Source organism: Trichechus manatus, unplaced genomic scaffold, assembly GCF_000243295.1.
Source record: "Trichechus manatus latirostris isolate Lorelei unplaced genomic scaffold, TriManLat1.0 scaffold00081, whole genome shotgun sequence".
NCBI lineage: Eukaryota > Metazoa > Chordata > Mammalia > Sirenia > Trichechidae > Trichechus > Trichechus manatus.
Window position 1 is genome coordinate 3,085,630 of NW_004444017.1, and position 19,641 is coordinate 3,105,270.

A 19,641-nucleotide genomic window follows, 5' to 3' on the forward strand; every position below is an offset into this window, starting at 1 on the left:
GGAGACAGCTCTCTCAGCTTCTCTCAACCATGCAGGCCTTTTCTAGACCCCCTGAGGACAGGCTCCTCTTGATCCTGCTGCCTGGCACCACCAGCTCTGTTTCTGGGCCCCTTCTGGGCCTCTATGCTGTCTTCATTGTTACACCCCTTGATCTGCATTATAGCTCTTTTAGGAGGTTCCTTGCCTCTTCTTTCTCCCTTCTGCTTCTTTTCCTGCTTCTTTCTGTTTCTAAAACAATCTCTATGTGGCTGGCTGCTTAAATACACAAACTTCTTGTCAGTTTTAAGGCATGGCACTCCCACCAGGGCCACGATCTGTCCAATCCCCTCTCAGTAGGCCACAGACACTTGATTTGCTTAGTAGGCTACAACTCACCTCATTTGCATAGTCTATTGACCAATCCCTGCTAGGTGCATACCTATCACAGGGCAGCCTGCAGCCCAGGAGCAGACAAAAAGTATCAAAACCAAGTTGTTTACAGCTTACCCAGGAAATGTCAATCAACCTAGACAAAAGTAACACACTCTCTGGGGTAGAAAAATAGGGGGAAGGTAACTCCTCACAGTTAAGGTGAACAAAAATCTCTTTCCAAAGAGCCAAAGCAAAAGGCCACATAAAGAAACTCATTTCACCATAGGTGCAGACTGGCCTGAGAAGATGAATGAGGGGGTGGGAGGAGGGAGAAAGAGTGAGGAAGATGGTTGGGGAGAGTGAGAGAGCAAGGGGTAAGAGAGGCTGGGAGGAAGTGAGTAAATGAAGCAGAGAAGTGTAGAGAGAGGCCTTGAAAGGGAATGATGAGTAAGAGTGAGGGAATGGAGAGAGGGAGAGAGTGGCTGTAGTGTAGCTTCATGCTTCCTCCCTGCCTTTATGGAAACCAGGGAATGGGGGTATGAACACCTCCTGCAGCAGTCAGGTACAGGGTGTGGGTCCCTCAGACTGCTTTGCACACTGGGGGACCAAGGCAGCAGGTGGGAGATCTGCTGCAGTGAGCACTCCTGTGAGAAGCCTGACAGCCTGAGCCAGCCACAGTGGCAGGGAGTGGACATCGAGAGACAGTCTTCAGACATTTTGGAGAAAAAACAATAGGACTTCAGTGGTTGGTTGGAGAAGAGGGGAGGGAGGACTGGGTTGCTGGTGGTGCCTCCAAGATAGGGCATGTTGGAGGAGGAGGAGGAGAAAGAGGATGAGTTCAGTTTGGGGAACACTGGTTTGAGGCAGTTGTGGTCCTCCAGGTGGAACTGTCCAGTAGGTTGTTGACTATCTGGAAGCCATGGGGTGTTGAAACCCCAAGAGTGACTGGGACCTCCAGGGCTGGGAAGTAGTGCAGAGGGGGCTGGCAGTGGGCTAGGAGCCTGCATGGGACCAGGGATCTGCATGAAAGAGGCAGCATCCCGGCAGGGAAGGGCTCTGTAGGTGCCAAATTGGTCAGTCAGCCCTTTGAGCACGTATCTGGCTGCTCACTGCTTCCCCAGTGCTGTGGGGCTAAAGAGGAAGGTTCTGTTGACCTAGAACCACAGGATATCAGGGCTCGAAGAGAGGACAGATGGGATGAACAGATAGGGGACCGAGGATCAGAGGAAAGTGGCTTATCCAAGGTCTTCCATCTGGTTAAGCTCAGAATGAAGGTAGAACTCAGGTTTTCCACCAAGCTGGCGTTTTCCCACCACTCAGACGTAAATAAGGTACTCTCTTTCTCAGTTTCTTCAACTGTAAAATGAGAGGGTGAACTGTTCAATCCCCAGTGTCCCTTCCAGCAGTGATTATATAAGAAGGCACTCTGCCTTGGCCAGGGATGGGACATACACAGAGACCAGGAGCATTTAGAAAGCAAAACAAGGGCAAATGATATGATACAAAAGTAGAACCCAGAGGCTGATAGGAGATTCAACGTGTGGACTAGTAGGAGCATATATACGTAAGAAAGGGGAAACATTTGATAGGACAGTGCAGTGGGTTTTTTCTTTCTACATTTTGCTTATTGTTAAAACAGTATTTCTATAGCACAAGAGGAAATTTTAAAAAAGAGAAAAACCTCACTCATAATCCCACAGCCTTCTCACAACTAACTGCTTTCATTTTTGCTGTTTCTCATTGTCTTAGTCATCTAGTGCTGCTGTAACACAAATACCACAAGTGGGTGGCTTTGAAGAACAGACATTTTCTCACAGTTCTGGAGGCTACATGTCCAAGTCAGAGTCTCGGCTGTGTTAATTCCTTTATTGTTGGTATTCTGTAGTTCTTTGGCTTGTAGATGATCCTCACATAGTATCTGTCTTCCCTGTGTGTGCATATGCATCTAATCTACTGTTTTTGTAACACAGAAATGATTAGGTTTAGGACCCACCCTATTCTGATATGGTCTCATTAACATAACAAAGAAAAGCTATTTCCATCCACAGGTATAAGGGTTAGAATTCCAACACATATTTGGGGGACACAGTTCAATCCATAACACCCATGCCCCTTGGGAAGTGCAGCCTGGGTGCTGGGATGTAGCCCTGTAATGATGTAGGAAAGAGCCTGGCACCCACTTGCCTTCCTCCAAGCTAGACTTGGATGCAGTTTATTTCACTCCAGTGATAGAAATGATGGGAAGTGAAGGAGGGTGAAGGGGAAAGTCAGTCATAACATTGGACATTGGTGCAGTGTTTCCCAGGTTACAAAACTTTCCCATCCTTTTGCTCATTTGATCCTCACCACAACCCTGTTAAAGATCAGAAGGGCAAGAATTATTGTGCCCATTTTACAGCTGAGGAAATAGGCTCAGAGAAGATGAGTAACTTGTTCAAGTTTATAAAGACAGAAACTGGCAGAAGTAGGACTAAAGCCCATACAAAGAGAGGGGCAGCAATTGGGCACTGACTTTAAACCCCGCATTCTCCTGGTTACTGTTTGAATGTGTTGCCTTGGTCACGTCCCAGGTACCACCATCTACACAGGCTGGTGGGATCTTGGTGTGATCACTGTGTTCTAGGTCTAGACTGAAGATTTTCAGGCTTGGAGAATCAATTATTGTACTATCCTGAGGTCCTCAGACACCAGGAGAACTGACTCACCAGAAACAAATTCCTAAGAGACTCATGTATTACATAAGACACCAATTTACTAATTTGCAATGAGAAATAATCCTGGTGAACAGGATACCTATGTTTACTGATCACTAAAGAACTTAAAAATATGAGAGTCTTCTTTTTCTCCAGGGGCAAAGGGATGAGCACCAGATGATATTTGTGGATTACCTTCTAGGTGGGAAAGGGAGAGAGAGGTGAGGATGTGGTAAAGGAGTGTCCTGGACTAGAGGATGAATTCAGGAAGATTTCCAGGAAGCACTGTCATGTATAGCAGTTCAGAGCACAGACAAGAATAATTCAAATCTGGATTCAAATCCTGGCTTGGTTCCTTACAAGCTGTGTGACCTTGGTTAGGTCAAATTCGGTTTGGGGCACCTGCTTAAGCTTTCTAATTCTCAGTTTACTTACCTGTAAAATGGGGATAACAACAGAACCTACCTCTTAGCGTGACTGGGAGTATTAAATGAGATGATCACAGAAAGGTGTCTGACATCTAGTAAGCACTCAAAAAATACTAGCTATTTTTAAAGGTGGATTTTCAAGAGCAGAGAGGGAAAAATCAGGCAAGACCCAGGAGTTCCATAAGAAAGGGCCCAAAACTCAGGTATGACTGGGACGTATTTAGAAAGAATGGGTCAACCACTTTAAGGGATGGAGTTCCAGTGGCAGAGCCTCTGGTGTGACAAGCAGGAGGGTACATACTACCTTGTCTATTGTTCAGGGTCTTTGACCCCTTCAGAGACATACCCTTAAGAGAGAGGGTCCTTTCCTCCTTTGGCTGGCCAGCAATGGGCATGGAGGAGGAGGCAGTTCTTCAGCTGTTTCTGTTCACGCCTAGCCCACGACATATGGAGTGTTGGCTGGAAAGAACCCAGTATTCAAAAGAGAGAGGAAACTCTGGGAACTAGGGGACCAATTTGGAGAAGAGATCAAAAAAGCTAAAGGCCCAGATGAATGCCAGTCAAGCAGGACCCAACAGACCAGGAGAGGAGATTTTCTAGACATCAGGGCAGGAGAGGAATTGATTTAACCCAGCACCAGGCTGTCATGGTGCAGGCTGGGGTGGAATTAAGAGCAGAGGCATTTTATCAGGAAAACCTTCTTCCAGCCAGCAGTTTGACTGCCAGTTCTTCTGAGAGGAGGAGACAGTTTAACCTCAGCAAGGAAAGGTTTATGGCGCTGCCCACCGCCACCCTCTTTGTTGGAGGGCTCCCGAAGCTTGGGACCACTGAGGCTTGTTCCCAAGGCCAGTGTGCCTACAGAGATCAGGCCCACCATAACCTAGGTCTGGACAGATGTTGCATTGTCATGTATGCTGCAGCAGCCTAAAATTGTCCCTTCCTCCTCGATGCTTTCAGAGATGACCCCCAAGGTGTGTGGGAAGCCACATGGCCATTTGGTAGAGTAGGCTTATGAGTGGTTTCTACTACAGCAAGAAAGATAGAAGCTAGATGTTAGGAAGGACTTCCAGTAGGAAAGTTGAAGATAAGCGAGATGGCTGTAGGGAAACAGGTAGGGAATCTTGCTTCATAGTAACTGGTTGCATGTCCATAGCAATGTCCTACCCTACTGATATTCTACCATTTCCATCTCTTGGGTCACAAGACTTCCGTTTTCAGCAAGCACACACCTGGCCTCCACAGGCACCTGGAGGCCACCAGAGACTTTTCACCCTGACAGGTGGTGAAACTGAGCTTGTGAGGTGCTGGGAGGATGTCCTTCCCTGGAAATGTCTTAGGACCAAAGAACACCTGCCCTGTTGGGGTAGGGTAAGGGCTGACCTGGATTGGAACAGGATGGGGGTGAAATGAAGAAACTTTATAGCCAAGAGAATACAAACCACGCAGGCATGATCTCCTGCCCTGCTTCTGGGATGGGCTGTGTGCTCACATAGTTTGTGTAGGTCACAATAATAGCAGATCCCAAGGACGAGACACGGTCCCTGTTTCCAGGGAGCAAGCAGCTCATAAGCCAGAAGTTGAGAAGCACAAGCAGCCCAGATTAGAGAAGGAACCTATGTTTACCAGCATCAAATAGCTGCCATAGGTTTTATGCACGTTATTTCATTAACTGGCCCAGCAAAATCATGTAGTAGGTATTCCCACTTTGCACACGAGGAAACAGGCTCAGAGAGGTAAAGGAACTAGTTCATTGCCACGCAGCTAGTGAGTGCCAGGATTTTAACTATGGTTGGTCTGACTTTCTAAATCTCTACCCATTACACTGCTGCCCCCAGCTTTTATTACCTTCTGGTAAGCTTCTCTTGGCATCATCTCTAACCCAGAACTTCGGAAGATACATCATATGGAAAAGCCTAATACTTCTCCACTTAAAGAACTCTAGGACAAGACACCAAGAACATTAAAAAAATGATAGTTCAAGTGAAAGGACTGTTCTTTATTCTGGAATTATGTCCTTCCTATTTCTTTCACATTGCTTTTATAATATTACAGAGAAAATGAATAGTGGTTTTGCTTATTTGAGAAAATGTTGGAAATCCTAAAAAGAGAAGATAGTTACTATGTGGATGGGGCTTACTAAGCCTTTTACATAGATTACTCCCTTTGTTCTCATGACAAGTCATTCTATAGAAAGGAAAGTGAAGCATAAGCAAGTTAAATGACTTGCCCAAGGACCACACAGCAAGTAAATGGCAGAGCCACAGTCAAACCCAGGCTGTCTGGTGGCGAGTTGGTGCTTCTAACTGCTACAAGGTGGTTGTTGTTCGGTGTCGAGGAGTTGATTTTCAACTCGTACTGACCCCGTGTGACAGAGTAGAATTGCTCCATGAGGTTTTCTAGGCTATGATCTTTACGGAAGGAGATGACCAGGTCTTTCTCTGGTGGAGATGCTGGGTGGGTTCGAACGCCAGCCTTTCGGTTAGCACTCGAGTACATACTGCCTCTGATTACCAGTTGGCTGCTGAGGCCTCATTTGCTCCCTCCCCTCTAGGGATCCCAAAGGCTCTCACACGCTGGGCCTGGCTCCCAGCTGGTTCCTGGGCTGGCACTCCTCTTGAGCACACCTTGCTTCGCATTACCTGGTGCTTCTGTGAGCTGCTCCCAGCGTCACCAGACTCCTCTATGTTCCTCCTGATGGTCACAATGGTCCAATTGGAGATCGTTACCCATTCAGGACACAAAGGGCCCGAAGGAGGGGCTCCTTAAAGGACAACTCCATTTTCTTTCCTAAAATTCTTGCTGTAACAATGGGGTCCCAGACCGTGAGGCACAACCGAGCCATGGTCAGACCCCTGCCTCCTTTCCAGTCCTGCCAGCATAGAGATGAGGGGGCCATCCTCCTGGGGGGGACTTCCCAACCCCTTTGAGGTCTGCGAGACCCCCAGTGTTCCTGAACCTCCTCTACAAGGCACATTATGCAAACTCAGTGCTCATGAGAAGCAGCCACCATTGGTTATGTAAAGAGACAAAGAGGAAATTTGCCCGTAAGGAAAAGCAAGGGAATGATAAACACAAATTCAGGACGAGGATTCCTCTGAGGATGGAAGGAGAAAGGAAGAGGATGCTGGAAGCTTCTAATGTGTTATTTCTTGAGCTAGGTGGTGAGTGCATATTAGTATTTTTTTTTATACTTCACATATATGCTATATACATATTTGCATATATAAAATAGTTCATAATAAAGGAAAAGGATTTAAATAAAAACCAGAATTCACCAGGATGTAAATATTAAATGCTGTCTGCATCAGCTATGAGACTTTAGGTTGTGTCTTCAGGGATGGTTTTAAAGGCAGGAGGAATGAGCTTCATCTTAAGGTTGGATGAGATATGAATGTAGGGAGATGGGAAGTAGCTTTTCCTAGGGGTAACAGCACAAACAGACATGACAGTAAGAAAACCCAAGGTGCATCTTGCATGGTGAGCTATCTGCTCAGTCCAGAGAGAAACATGCATTTGTGAAATTGTGTGTTGGGAAGGGACAGGGAGGATGTTCTTAGAACTTGATTTTGCTACCAGATTCATACCTATTTCAGAGAAAATAAACCCTCAAAAATATTAGGATTCCAGTGATAGTAAGATGGCACTGGTTGGTGTGGCCCAGCTCTTGAGCCCGTAAGGGTATACTGAGGTGGCTAAGGAAGGTTCCTCATAGGGCAGGCAGGGCGTCCCTGGAGCACATCGGGTTCTGACGTGCCCAGGTGCTGACTCTCAGCTGTGGGTGGGCTGAGTAGGGGAGGCTTCCACAATGAGGTCTGGAGACAGTCTGAATGGGCTGCTCCTGTGACCACCTTGAGTGAATGTCCCTGGGTGTTGTGGGAATGGGTGTGGGGAAGGCTCAAGCCCAGAGAAGTGGCTGTAATTCCTTTGACAGGAAGCCCCTAGAGACAAACAAAGTTGACCAGAACCTTTTGGAATAGCTGTGAGACCAAAGCCTGGAGTCTCCAAGGAGTAACAAGGAGAGAAAATAGCTTACTCTCTCAGGGCCCTTGGGAGAGGGGAGGAAGAAGCATCTGTCATTGCCAATAAAGTCAGGGCAGCCTCTGGAAGTGGATGAATCTGGAAAGCTGCATCTGCCCTCCTCCAGGGGTTTCTATTCTCAGACCTGGCTTCCAGCTTCGATAATTGAGGTCAAGGAGCCACGACCGGGGGGAGGTGCTGGCTTGGATTAAATGACATCAGGGATGCAAAAGGAGGCTTATGCTGTATCACTGGGTGTTGGGGGCAGGGGAGCTGGAGCCGGGCCACTGGCCTATGGGTGTGAATCGGGATAGTACAACAGGACCCTGCGGCCATGCAAAGGGCAGAGAGGAGACTGAGGATGCTGGGCCTCTCCTTCTTTCCAAATGTCAAAGCATCTTACCCAAACAGCCCATTTTACAATGAGACAGAGGCCCAGAGAAGAGAAGCGGGTTGCCCAAGGTTATACAGAATGCTGCTGGCAGAGGTGGGATTTGACCCTGACTCCCGGTCCGTTGCTCCTTACACCACCTCTGGCATGTTTTTCTAGCCTGTACTTTGAGTCAGTACAGAGTGAATTTGTGTCTTGTACATCACTAACGCTGGCCTCCTATTCATCTCCACCCCTTCCCAGGGCCCCCTGGGGCCCATGAAGGACACTTGGCTTCCTTGCTCAATGTCTTTATTCTGACTGTCTAAGATCGCTTTATTGATTCAGAGGAGGGAGAGGAAATGTTTTAGTAAAAGCTGAAACATCTTGAGGGGATATGAGGCATGTTGTTAGCTTTTGTCTGGAAAATGCTGAGTTTTTTTGTCTTGGAAAAGCTTTCAGAATGCCTGACAGCATCTGGGATGATCTAGTGCAATTGGTCAGGCCCTCTGGAGGAATTGTCTAACTTAAGAGTCCTTCAACTTTCAAAATACTCCTATCAAGGCTTCTAGTAATTACTGTGCTAGCCATCGCACAGATGGGAGAACAGCCCTTAACGTCATCTTCCCACCAGTCTTCCTTGACCATCAACACCAACGATTTCTCAGGGGCTCAGCCTCCACTCGTCCTCATTCCCTTCTCTCAACTTTGTGCCAAGAGCTGCCACCCAACCAGCATCTGGTAGGAGAGTTGGGGACCTAGGTCCCTCCCTGCCTTTCTGCAATCTTTCCCTCACCAAACAGAAGTATTTTGAAAGTTGAAGCACTGCCCCCACCTTCTCCTGGCTTTCTCCCAGCTCTTCAGATGATTCTGCCCCCTCTAGCTCCTGGCAGTGGGCAGTGTGGCCTGCCAGGGTCTGCCTGGAAGCCCAGGGAGAACACAGACTGCCCTGTGTCAGCTCCTTGACAGGGGCCAGATGAGCAGACGTGCTGCTGGCCACGGCTGGGTGCACTGTCTTCTCACCCAGGCAGGATTCCATGAGTGTTAAGGATAATGGTGACAGTCTTTGGAAAGCTCTGTGCTGTGATACCCAACCATTTTCTCTGTATGACCAGAGCTCACACAGCCCTTGGCACAGTTCTCAGCGTATGGAAGATATTCGATGAATGGTGAATGAGTGAATGGATGACCAGGGAGGTAAAATAGTGTTCTTAGCCTGGGATCCTTGGAGTCTGTAAAGCCCCTGATGTAGGGTAGAATGTGACATGTATAAAATAATGTGCATTACCCTAGAAAGAGAGACCATAGATCTCATCAAAAGTTTCTTGAAACCAAAAAAGTTCTACTTATCTGGGAGCAGGGAGGCAAGGTAATCTTAGCTATCAAGAAAAAGAAAAGAAAGGTTGGGTATCTGTGATAAGTTGGGTTCTCCAGGAAGCCAACTCTGAGTTCAGTGTGCCAAATGTTTACTAGGGAGATCAACACTTGTGGAAAGGTGTTGAGGAAACAGTATGGGGCAAAAGGAGAATTTGAACTGGGATGAAGGGCCAACAGCAGTTTCAGCCAATTCCATGGCAAGCTCTGGAGCAAGAAGGATCTATCAAAATTGCCCCATGTTGGGTCAGAATGGCTGGGCTTTCTATCCCCCTTCAACCAGACATTGGACAAGGATTGCCCTGGGAAGGGCATGACCTTGGGCCAGGTAGCTCTCTGGAGCTGAGACAATCCCTGATAGGGCTGACAGCAGAAGGCACTCCGAGCAATTGGGCAAGAAATTCTTCCTTGAAGGAGGGTCTGGGTGATGCATCACCAAGGCCACCCCAGTATCTCTGACCTTGAGAAAGTAGTGGAGATTAGATGGTATCTATTCATCCATCTAACCATTCATTTAACATTTATTAAACACATCCTATGAGCCAACCCACTGCGATAAGCACCTGTAATAAAAAGGTGCACATGACATAGTCTGATGCAGGAGAGTCAGGTCAACAAATAATTAGAGCACAAAGTGGTCATTGTGGAAAAGCAGGCGAGTGCCAAGAATTATTAGAGTACGCAGGAGAGTGGGACTGATTCTTCCTTGGGGCAGAGAGTGAATCTTGAAGGAGTTGTCAAGGCAGAGAAAGGAGTGGGTGGAAAGGGCAGGGGCATGGAGAGGAGAAGGCATTTCAGGCAGAGGGATATTGTGAGCAGAGACATGGTGGCATGAGAAGACTCAGTAGGTTTGGGAAGAGTTTCAATGTGGACAGAGTGGATAGATCCCCGGGTGAGGATGAGGCTGGAAAAGGAGATTGGGGTAAGGTCGTGAGTGATCTTGAATGTCACACTGGTAGGCTTTATTCCATCAGTAATGGGGAGTCACTGGTGAGTTTTGAGCAGAAGACCGGCATTAAAACATCTGCATTTTAGGAAGTCGACTTTGATGGAGGAGCTAATAGGCTGGAGTGGTCACTGGAACCCCAGGGGAGTCACATATGTGCCAGCACCAGATATGCTCAGTGGGCACATAGTATCCTTCTGAGCGCAAGCCAGCTTCCGACATGAGTGACCCTCCTCTGATGTAATATTCAATTCCAATACATGAGTCATTCTTGTCTTGGGCACATGCATTCCTCTGAGCAACTGCTTGTTCCCCAATTTCTCAAAGCCTTTTACTTTCCATCAAATCCTGTATTCCAGTGTATGTAATTACCTTCATTGATGCCTTGGGTCCCTGTGTGTGTGTATCAGCCTAATGTCATGTGGACCCAATCACAACCTTCTAAGAACCGCCTCCTTTTGGAGCTATCCATATTCTATTTTTTGAGTTTTCATCTGGGTGTCCCAACCCAGTGAATACTCTTGTGAGCAGTATCTTTGGTATGCCAGCAGTGACCCTAAGTTTCTCCAGGCTGTTTCGCCTCCAGTCAAGGAATCTGTTCCAACAACTGGATATGGTGCCCAAGAGAGCTAAGATGACCAGGATCACACTCCAGGAGGTCAGGGAGGGGCTTGAAAGCAACTATCCAGGTTACAAAGTGGATCCCACTCACATAATTCTTGTCCAAGTGTCAGGTTGCCTGAAATATGACCCCCTAAGTGTGGCAGCTTCATAATGTGAGGTCAGCTTGGCAAACTCTGGAAGCTGAAGGGACACAGCTGGTGTCCTGGGAGGAGTGATGTTCCGGGCGTTGGAACAAGGGGCTTTCAGTTCCATAAGAGACTGTGGGTTGAAATAGATGGTCCTTCCAGCTATGACATCCTAGGATGAAGATTCTAACCCCTTTCCTCGAACCATTATATAGATGAAGTACAGCAAAGGAAACAAAAAGTCGGGGACATCCTGTTGTTGCCCAGTCTCCAAACAGAGGTTCTGAGCGTGCACACCTCCACTGGTCCCTGAAAAAGTGCCCAAAGCACAAATCCACACAATAGGCACTGGACAAATGCCCACTGAGGGAATGCCCTACATTGTAAGGAGTACAGTCAAAGGGTCTTCCTCAGAGGTCATGATCCCATGACTTGGTGGCACCCAAGACCAAGGCCCCATCACTGTGTTGTTGCGCCAATGGATGGAAAACGGGAGTGGGAGGAAGCATCAAGGAAGCTAGCCCAGCTTCACTCCTCTCTTTAGAGATCCTGGGAGTCATCCTGGATGGCTGAAAAGGCCATGAGGTGTAATGAAAAACCCCATTGCTTCTGTCCTGTGAAGGTTGACAGGAAGGCTAGATATTGAGAACCGCTTCCACTTTGGAATTCTCCATGTTCTTTTTCTGGGAATTCCTTTGGGATTCAGTGCTGTAAGTTTCTAGCTCAGGAAACCACCACCATCACCGTTTATCAAGAATTGCTGTGTGCCAGGCACTAGTTGCTTTGCATACTTATTTTTCACAGCAAAGAATAACCTTGCTAAAAAAATTAAAAGCTTTACAAAGTAGTTATTAGGATGTCCATATTACAGATGAGAAAATAAGGCCACGAAGAGATTAGGTAACTTGCCTAAGGTCCCCTAGTAAGTAGCAGAGCCAGGATTCTAATCCAGGTTTGCCTGACACAAAAACCTACGTTCTTTGCCCTCTAGTCTATAACCTTAGGTACCCTTGTGGTGCAGTGGTTAAGAGCTCAGGCTTCTAAACAAAAGGCGGCAGTTTGAATCCACCACCCACTCCTTGGAAATCCTATGGGGCAGTTCTACTCTGTCCTATAGGGTCACTATAAGTTGGAATCGACTCTACTGCAGTAGGTTTGGTTTTGGTTTGGTATATAGCCTTAAACTATGTGATACTGATGAGAGCTGTCCTGGGGTTCCATGGCTACCTTCTACCACACAGTCTGTAGGGAAGTCTAGGAAGGGAATGCAAGGACAGGGTCCCTTTTCCAGCCCTTTTTCCTGATATGCCTGGGAAGGCTATAGTCTCTCAGGTCCTTGTGCATGTTGGTAGACAAAGGCAGAGTTGGTTCCACCAGCCAGAGAGCCTGGAACCATGGGGCTGGTGGGCCTTGTTGAACTGGCCTCTGGACTAGAATTCAAGCTCCCAGGATTTTCAAGCTGGAAGGAACATTAGAGAATAACAAGCTCCCCTCGTGTGACAGGTGAGGAAACCAAGGTTTAGGAGGAAGACATGAATTGCCTAAAGACACAGAGCTAGTTAGAAACATTGTATGAAAATGAATGTGTGTGTGTGTGTGTGTGTGTGTGTGTGTGTGCATGTGTACACTTGCTTGTGCATGCTGGGAATGGAGGTGAAGGGCCTCCTAACTCCCAGGCCCTATGAATAAGTTTGGAGTCTTACCCGGAAAGGTGGCCCACAAAGACCCACCAAAAAGGAAAGGATTGCTTTTTATTTGTTTTATTTCATTTTGTTTTAATGTAAGTAGTTTATTGGGGCAAGGTGATCCCAAGAAGTGACTGTAGGGAAGTGGGGAAATAGACATAGAAGAGAAAGAAGCCAATACAGTGTTCATTAATGATCAGGTCACTGCTTGGGGCAACTGGGCTCAATCCCACTGGGGACATTTGAGAGATGGTGTAGAATGTGCCTCAGAACTGTCTCACGTGAGGGACAAGGAAGCTGGGGTATTTACCTACCAACCCTCATCGTCACTGGTTGAGTGCTGCTACTGAGGGGGCATCAACTCCCCAGCACCTCTTGCCAAGCACATTCCAGCGATCGAAGAAACTTGTTTGTAGCCCTGAGTAGCTACCAGTTCTCTGAAGACTCTTGAAAACCTTCTGGGGTGAAGAGGCCCTGGGTTTCAGTGCCACGGACATTCTGGAGAAAAGATGGGTGGACTGAATGCCGCCCTCCAGGCCCTGAAGGCAGACTGTGTGAGTGACAGGAAAGAGCTATTTCCACGTGCTCTTCCATGAGGGAAGAATGGGCATGCACTATAACAAGAGAAACAGAAGTACGAGTTAAAATGAACTTCCTGACAGCACTAGTGAAAAAACACATCAAAGATATCTAGAGCTCCATCCACACAAGAAATGGTAGAGCAAAGAAATATGAAGTAGCAATGAGAGTTTCCTTAGGGAGTTTGAAGCTCCTTGTTGCTAGAGCCGGTGATGAGCTCTGCTTTATTTGGGGGAGGAGGAAGGAGAGTGCTGAGAGGACAGAGAGGGATAGAATGAAGGGAGGACTCTTCACCCCATCTTTGGTTATTCTAGCACTGGGCACAGGAAGGATACCTCTCCTAACTCCAAGGTTAGGTGGAAGCAACAAGAAGAGGTCCTTCCTCTGGCACGATTTGGGCAACTTACCTGAAGGCAAGTCTTGGAAGAGATAATCCCTAAGGCTGCCTAGCCCTCCTGTATCAGGCCACCCTACTTCCCCAGGCCCTATCCTCCTCATCTGTATGAAGGGGAGGTTGGAAGACTGGACTAGATGAGCTTAAGACTCCATCTAGCCCTGACCTTCTGTCACTGTCTATCACATCCCCATGGCCCTTGGGTTCTCTTTAGTTCACTCCTCAGCAAGTATTTATTGAGCACTCATTGTTTGCCCAGGACTGTGCTAGACACTAAATGACGGGAGGAGAATGAAACAGAACACAGGCTCTGGCCTCTGGGAGGGTATAGATGGGAGACATAAGGGCTAAGCTTACTGAGCACTTAGTCTCTGCCAGGCACTGTGCTAAACACCGTGCATATACTGACTCCTTTACCCCTGCCCATACCTCCATTATACAGATGAGGAGACCAAGGCTCTGAGAAAAAGCAGCTTGACCAAGGCCACACAGTGGTAGAGCCTGGATTTGAACTTGTGCCATTAACCATGATACTTCACTTCCTATGTGAAATAGACAGTGACTCTCTAAGGATAGGTCTTTGTGTTCTAGGAGATAGGGCAGTGAAAGCTGGAGTCAGCCAGGAAGGCTTCATGGAGGAGGCAACTTAGCAGTAAGCCTTGAGGGAGGGACAGAATATGAGGACTGGCTGGGAAGGGGAGCAACCTGAGTGAACTAACTCCCCCAGGCTGGCTGGAGTGTGGGGTCTCCAGCTAGTGAGGTGTGTTCTTAGACTAGGCAGGTGGGCAGCAGCTAGGGCTCAGCCTGCTGGTGGTTCCATGGGAGGAGAAGAGGGACCAGGGAAGAACAGAGGCTTGCCTAAACCCAACAGGGCAAGAACCCTCCTCTCTGCAAATCCAGCCCCCAAAAGCTGGAGCCTACCCACCCTGGAGGGGCTTGTGCCCAAGCCAGGTGTATAAGCATCATGAGCTGGCTCAGTGTGGATCAGTTTCCTCCCAGCTACCTAAGCCAATGTCCATGGAACCAGACTACTGATAGTTACAATCGTTAACACTGATATATAGCAGTGACCATGAGCCAGGCACCTTTTTAAGGACTAACTAATGTAAGCCTTCCAACATCCCTATGAAGTAGGTACTATTAATATGCTTATTTTACAGATGGGGAAACAGAGGTATAGGGAGGTTAAGTAACCTGTCCAGGTCTTGTAGCTAATAAGAGGCAGAGCCCAGATTTGAACCCAGGCAGTGTATATTTGACCACTTTGCTATACTGCTTCTAAGCAGAGGCTCATGAGCTCTTGCCGTAGCCATTCCTTCCCTCTGCCTGGGATACCCTCCTCCAAGTTTAGGTTCTCTCCTTGCCCCAACCCCTAGCCCTGGGTTCTTTGCTGCCATAATAGCCTCTCCCTGAAGGGAACTGCAGGGGACGCCCCATCAGCCCCATCACTAGAGAGGCCCATTGCCGGTAAGGCCAGGCCAGAGTGCCCCAGTCTCTCCCTACCCCCTCACCTACATGCACCCCATCCCCCTCTCCCCCAACCGAGCACCGTTGCCTTTTGTTCACAGTGACGGCTCCTGCGCCCAGGCCGGTGGGGGCATGGAGGACTCCGTGGTGGCAGCGGCGGCGGTGGCAGCCGGCAGACCCAGTGCCCATGCCCCGAAGGCTCAAGCCCAGGAGCTGCAGGAGGAGGAGGAGCAGCCAGGGGCGGGGGGTGCCTTCCCTCGGGCTGGCCCCCATCGCGGGGCCTCCCCCGGCCAGCAGCTGCCTGCTCTGGCGACGGCGCTCTGCTCCCACGCCCCTGCCGCTTCCGATTACGAACTCTCCCTTGATCTAAAGAATAAACAGGTACCCAGGGCCTCCAAGGGGGGCGGGGAGGGAGGTGAGGGGCCCCGCCTTTGGGGGCTGTCCAGGGTACCAGGGATCTCCCCTTCTGGGCCCACCCCTGCTGCAGGCACACCTCTTTTGCCACTACAAAAAAAAAAAAAAAGCGGTTGCCATCCAGTAGATGCTGACTCATAGAGACCCTGTAGGACAGAGTAAAACTGCCCCATAGGTTTTTCAGGGAGCGGCTGGTGGATCTGAACTGCTGACCCTTTGGTTAGCAGCCGGGCTCTTGACCGCTGTGCCACTGGGGCTCCCTTTTGCCACTAGTTCTCCTAAATTGAGCCACTTAATCTGCCCTTCCCTGTGGCCCAGTCCCTCAGTCACCCAGCCACAGGCCACTGCCTAACTCCCATTCAGGACCTTTACATGGCAGGGTCACACCTTTGCAATGCCAGGACCTTGGACTGTGTGGGCCAGGGGCTTTGCTTCTCTCAGAATGTGCAGGAAGCCTAAACTGTCCCACAAACCACTAGGTACGTGGCCCCTTGTTCTCTGGGGGCAGTCACCACCTCCACTCAATGCTTAGAAGAGATAGCCCAGCTTAATGCCCACCCAAGGTGCAAGCCCCATGCCTAGACACACACAAGCTCAAGTGAGGTGCAAGGACAGTGGTTTCCTCTAGGTCGACTTAGAATTCCCAAGCTTAACCCAGATTGGGGTGAGGGGCAAAGCTCCTCTACAGTGGGAGCCCAATTCCCATTGAGGGGTCCTAGATCCCTGTCTTCTATTCTGTGAAGCAGGAGGGGAAAGTGGTTAGTCCTGGGATCCCCGTTAAACCTGAAAAAAAAAAAAAAGATAATGCTAGAGTTTGGCTTGGTGGACAATTAGGAGACCTGGAGGAAGGTGTGTGTGTGTGTGTGTGTGTGTGTGTGTGTGTGTGTGTGTGTGTGTCTGTGGACATGCACACGTAGAGAAAGATGTTATGATGCGCTACTGTTGAGAAAGAACATTGAACTTGGAGACCTAGACATGGGATCCAATTCTTGTTCTTCCTCTGATTAACTCTGTGACTTTGGGGATGCCAGCTAAGCACTCTAGGCATTGGTTTCCTCATCAGTGAAATTAGGAATTAGACCTTGAATCACCTCCAAGGTCCCTTCTGCCTCTAGAATGTGTAGATTCTAAAGAACCATTCTTTAACCCAGCGAACAAGGTGGATCTTGGGAAGAGAAGCTGGTAAAAAGATCACTAAGACTGAGTCAAGCCAAACTAACCACATTTCTTTCTTTTTGCACTGATGCCAAGCTATTATCCTGGATCGGGGGCCAGCTGTAGGCAGGGCATCTGGTTTTCAGTAAAGTATTAGACAGAATCTCCCATGATATCCATGTGGATACAATGGAGAAATATGGGTTAGATAACAGGATAGTCAGGTGAGTTGTTCTCAAACAGAGTCATTAAAAAACGTTGCCTTTTCTATTAGCATCAATTTCAGGGGCACTGAGTGGAACCCTGGTGGCACAGTGGTTAAGTGATACAGCTGCTAACCAAAAGGTTAACAGTTCAAATCCATCAGCTGCTTCTTGGAAACCCTGTGGGGCAGTTCTACTCTGTCCTCTAGGGTCCTTATGTGTCGGAATCAACTGAATGGCAAGATTTTTTGGGTTTTTTTTTTTTTTTTTTTGGAGTGGAATGCTGTCCTTGGTCCTGTCCATTTCAACCATTATTGACAAGGCAGTGTTGCATTTACCAAACCTTCTAATGACACAAAACTGAGAAGGAATAGATAACACCTCCATGGTAGAATCCAAGACTTAAAAAAAGAAATCTCATCAGGACAGAAGGATGGTTCAAATTTTAAAAAAGTCTAATAAAACAGAGGGCAATCTAAAGTGCTGCATTGAGCTTTGAAAAGCCCACGACACTAGTATGAAATGGGTAGGCTTGTGGGAGAAAGGCCTTAGAGTTTCAGTTGACCGTAAACTCAAGAGGAGTCAACAGCCAGTGAAGCAGCTGCCAAAGCAATGAGTACAGCCTTCAGTGGGCTTCACAGAAGGTGACTGAAGACCCTCCACCACCTGTATGTCAGTTTGTCGTACTGTGGTGACTTGTGTGTTGCTATGATGCTGGAAGCTATACCATCAGTATTTCAAATATCAGCAGGGTGACTCATGGTGGAAAGTTTTAGTGGAGCTTCCAGACTAAGACTAACTAGGAAAAAAGGCCTGGTGATCTACTCCCCAAAATTATCCGAAGAAAACCCTATGGATCACAACAGAACACTATTCGACTAGCTTGCTTTAGACATGTCATGAGGAGGGATCAATTGCTGGAGGAGGACGCCCTGTTTGGTGACATAGAGGGCCAGTGAGGGTGAGGGAGACCCTCAGTGAGATAGATGGACTCAATCGCCTCAGTGATGGACTGGAACATGCTAGTGATCATGAGGATGATGCAGGACTGGGCAGTGTTCACTTCTGTTGTACATAAGGTCGCCACCATGAGTCGGAGTCGACTAGATGGCAGCTGTCTAGCTACCTACCTGTCTTATCTATCTATCTATCATCTTTCTATTTTTCTATTTATCTATCTGTATCTATCTATAGTCCTTGAAATAAGGGAGTAGCTGGCTGTGGGTCCCACACTGGTCCCTGGACAGGCCTTTCTGGAGCATCTGCTTAGTTCTGTGGCTGCATTTAATCATAAAAATGAGAGTCCCAAGATTCCTGAAGAAGGAAAACCTGATGGGCTGGGGTCACGTGAAGAAACTGTAGACATACAGAAACAAGTTTTAAATATGGAGGGGCTGGCATATAAAAAAGGGATTAGATGTATTTTGTTATTCCAAGCAAAAATCGTGGTAGCAGTGTAGAAAAGCTATAGGGGGGGAAGATTTCAGCTTAGTTAACAATTAAAGCTGTTAAAAATATAGAAAGTCCTGTTTGTTTGGGAGTGAACTTTCTGATACTGGAAGTGCCCAGGCTGGGGCTGGATGACAATCTGTCTGGAATACTACAGAGTGGTCGGTGGTCAGTTGGCCCAGGTGAGAGACCCCTCGCAATTCCACATGACTCTGCTCCTTGAGGAGAGAGAGCATCTCTTTTTCCCCTCCCCCAGCATCTAGCAGAGTGTCGTGGACATAGAGCTCATTGAGTGAATATTTTTTTGGGGAAATACAGTGTGCAAAGCAACAAGGAAATGGAGTACCAAGAAGAATAAAAACATGGTCCCTCCCTGTCTCCAAAGAGATTACAGTTCAGGTGAAGGAGTATCCAGTTAATAACACCAAAGAAAACTTGAGCTTTGGCTTGGGGCTGAGGGCAGGAGAATTAGCTTAATTCTGATGGGCCGGGTGGGAATATAGAGTGAGCGCAAGATTCTGATTGGTACTGTGGACTTCTTAATTTTTTATAGTGTACGTAATTTTTAAAGGTGGGTTTGCACATCAGGCCAGTAGGAGTGGGACAGGAAAAGTGAGAGGTGGTAGAGGGTACCAGCTGTTGCCAAGTGAACCCAGCTTTGGGGAATAGCTTACCTCCCCCGGCTCATGTATTTTTCTAGGCCAGACATAGACTGTGGGTGGGAGCAAGAGGGCAAAAAGGGATTGAGGTTATTAAAAATACAACATACATTTACAAGCTCTTCTCCTGTCTCTTCTGCCAATGAGCTGTGTGACTTTGGGAAAGTTGCTTAACTTCTCTGGGCCTCAGTAGCCTCACATATTTCGTTGGGGCTTTGTACTTGCTGTTCCCTTTGCCTCTACCGCTACGGTTCCTACTCTGGCTTTAGGACTTGCTTTAGGTGCTCCTTCCTCCTCTCTGGAAGCTCTCCCTGCCTTCCTAAGGCTGCATAAGTGCCCCTTCTCAGTGATCCCATGGCACCCAGGCATTCCCTGTCATAGCCCTCCTGTATTATCATTTCCTATTCACTTGACTCCTCCTTGAAGGCAAGGCCTGTGGCTTATTCATCATTCTATCCGCATTGCCTAACACAGTGCCTAGCATGTAGAAGGTGCTTGATGGATGAAGAGGGGATACTAATAACATAGTGATCTAAAGGGGGTGGGGATAGGCGTTAAGTCTGGGGCCAGGAACCAACCCTACCTTTAGGTCTCTTTTAGATCCAGGATTTATGATTCTGTGATCCCTGCCATTTGTATGGAATCTTATTGACCTTGGACTGGAAGGAGTCTTGAGCAGTCATTTTCTCCCCAGTCCACCAACCTGCC

At 47.9% G+C, this 19,641-nt stretch overlaps 1 protein-coding gene across 2 annotated transcripts in view; it reads left to right on the forward strand.

Annotated features, from left to right (window-relative positions):
• The window catches only part of IQSEC3 (IQ motif and Sec7 domain ArfGEF 3), a 115,771-nt gene that overhangs the window by 46,102 nt on the left and 50,028 nt on the right, over positions 1–19,641 (forward strand). Inside the window, exon 3 of one of the 2 annotated variants that reach the window (XM_004381190.1) lies at positions 15,155–15,434. The exons of the other annotated variant lie outside the window; for it this stretch is intronic. Within the exon in view, the coding sequence (XP_004381247.1) occupies positions 15,155–15,434 (280 nt within the window). The remainder of the gene's footprint in view (positions 1–15,154; positions 15,435–19,641) is intronic. 2 annotated transcript variants of the gene reach the window in all.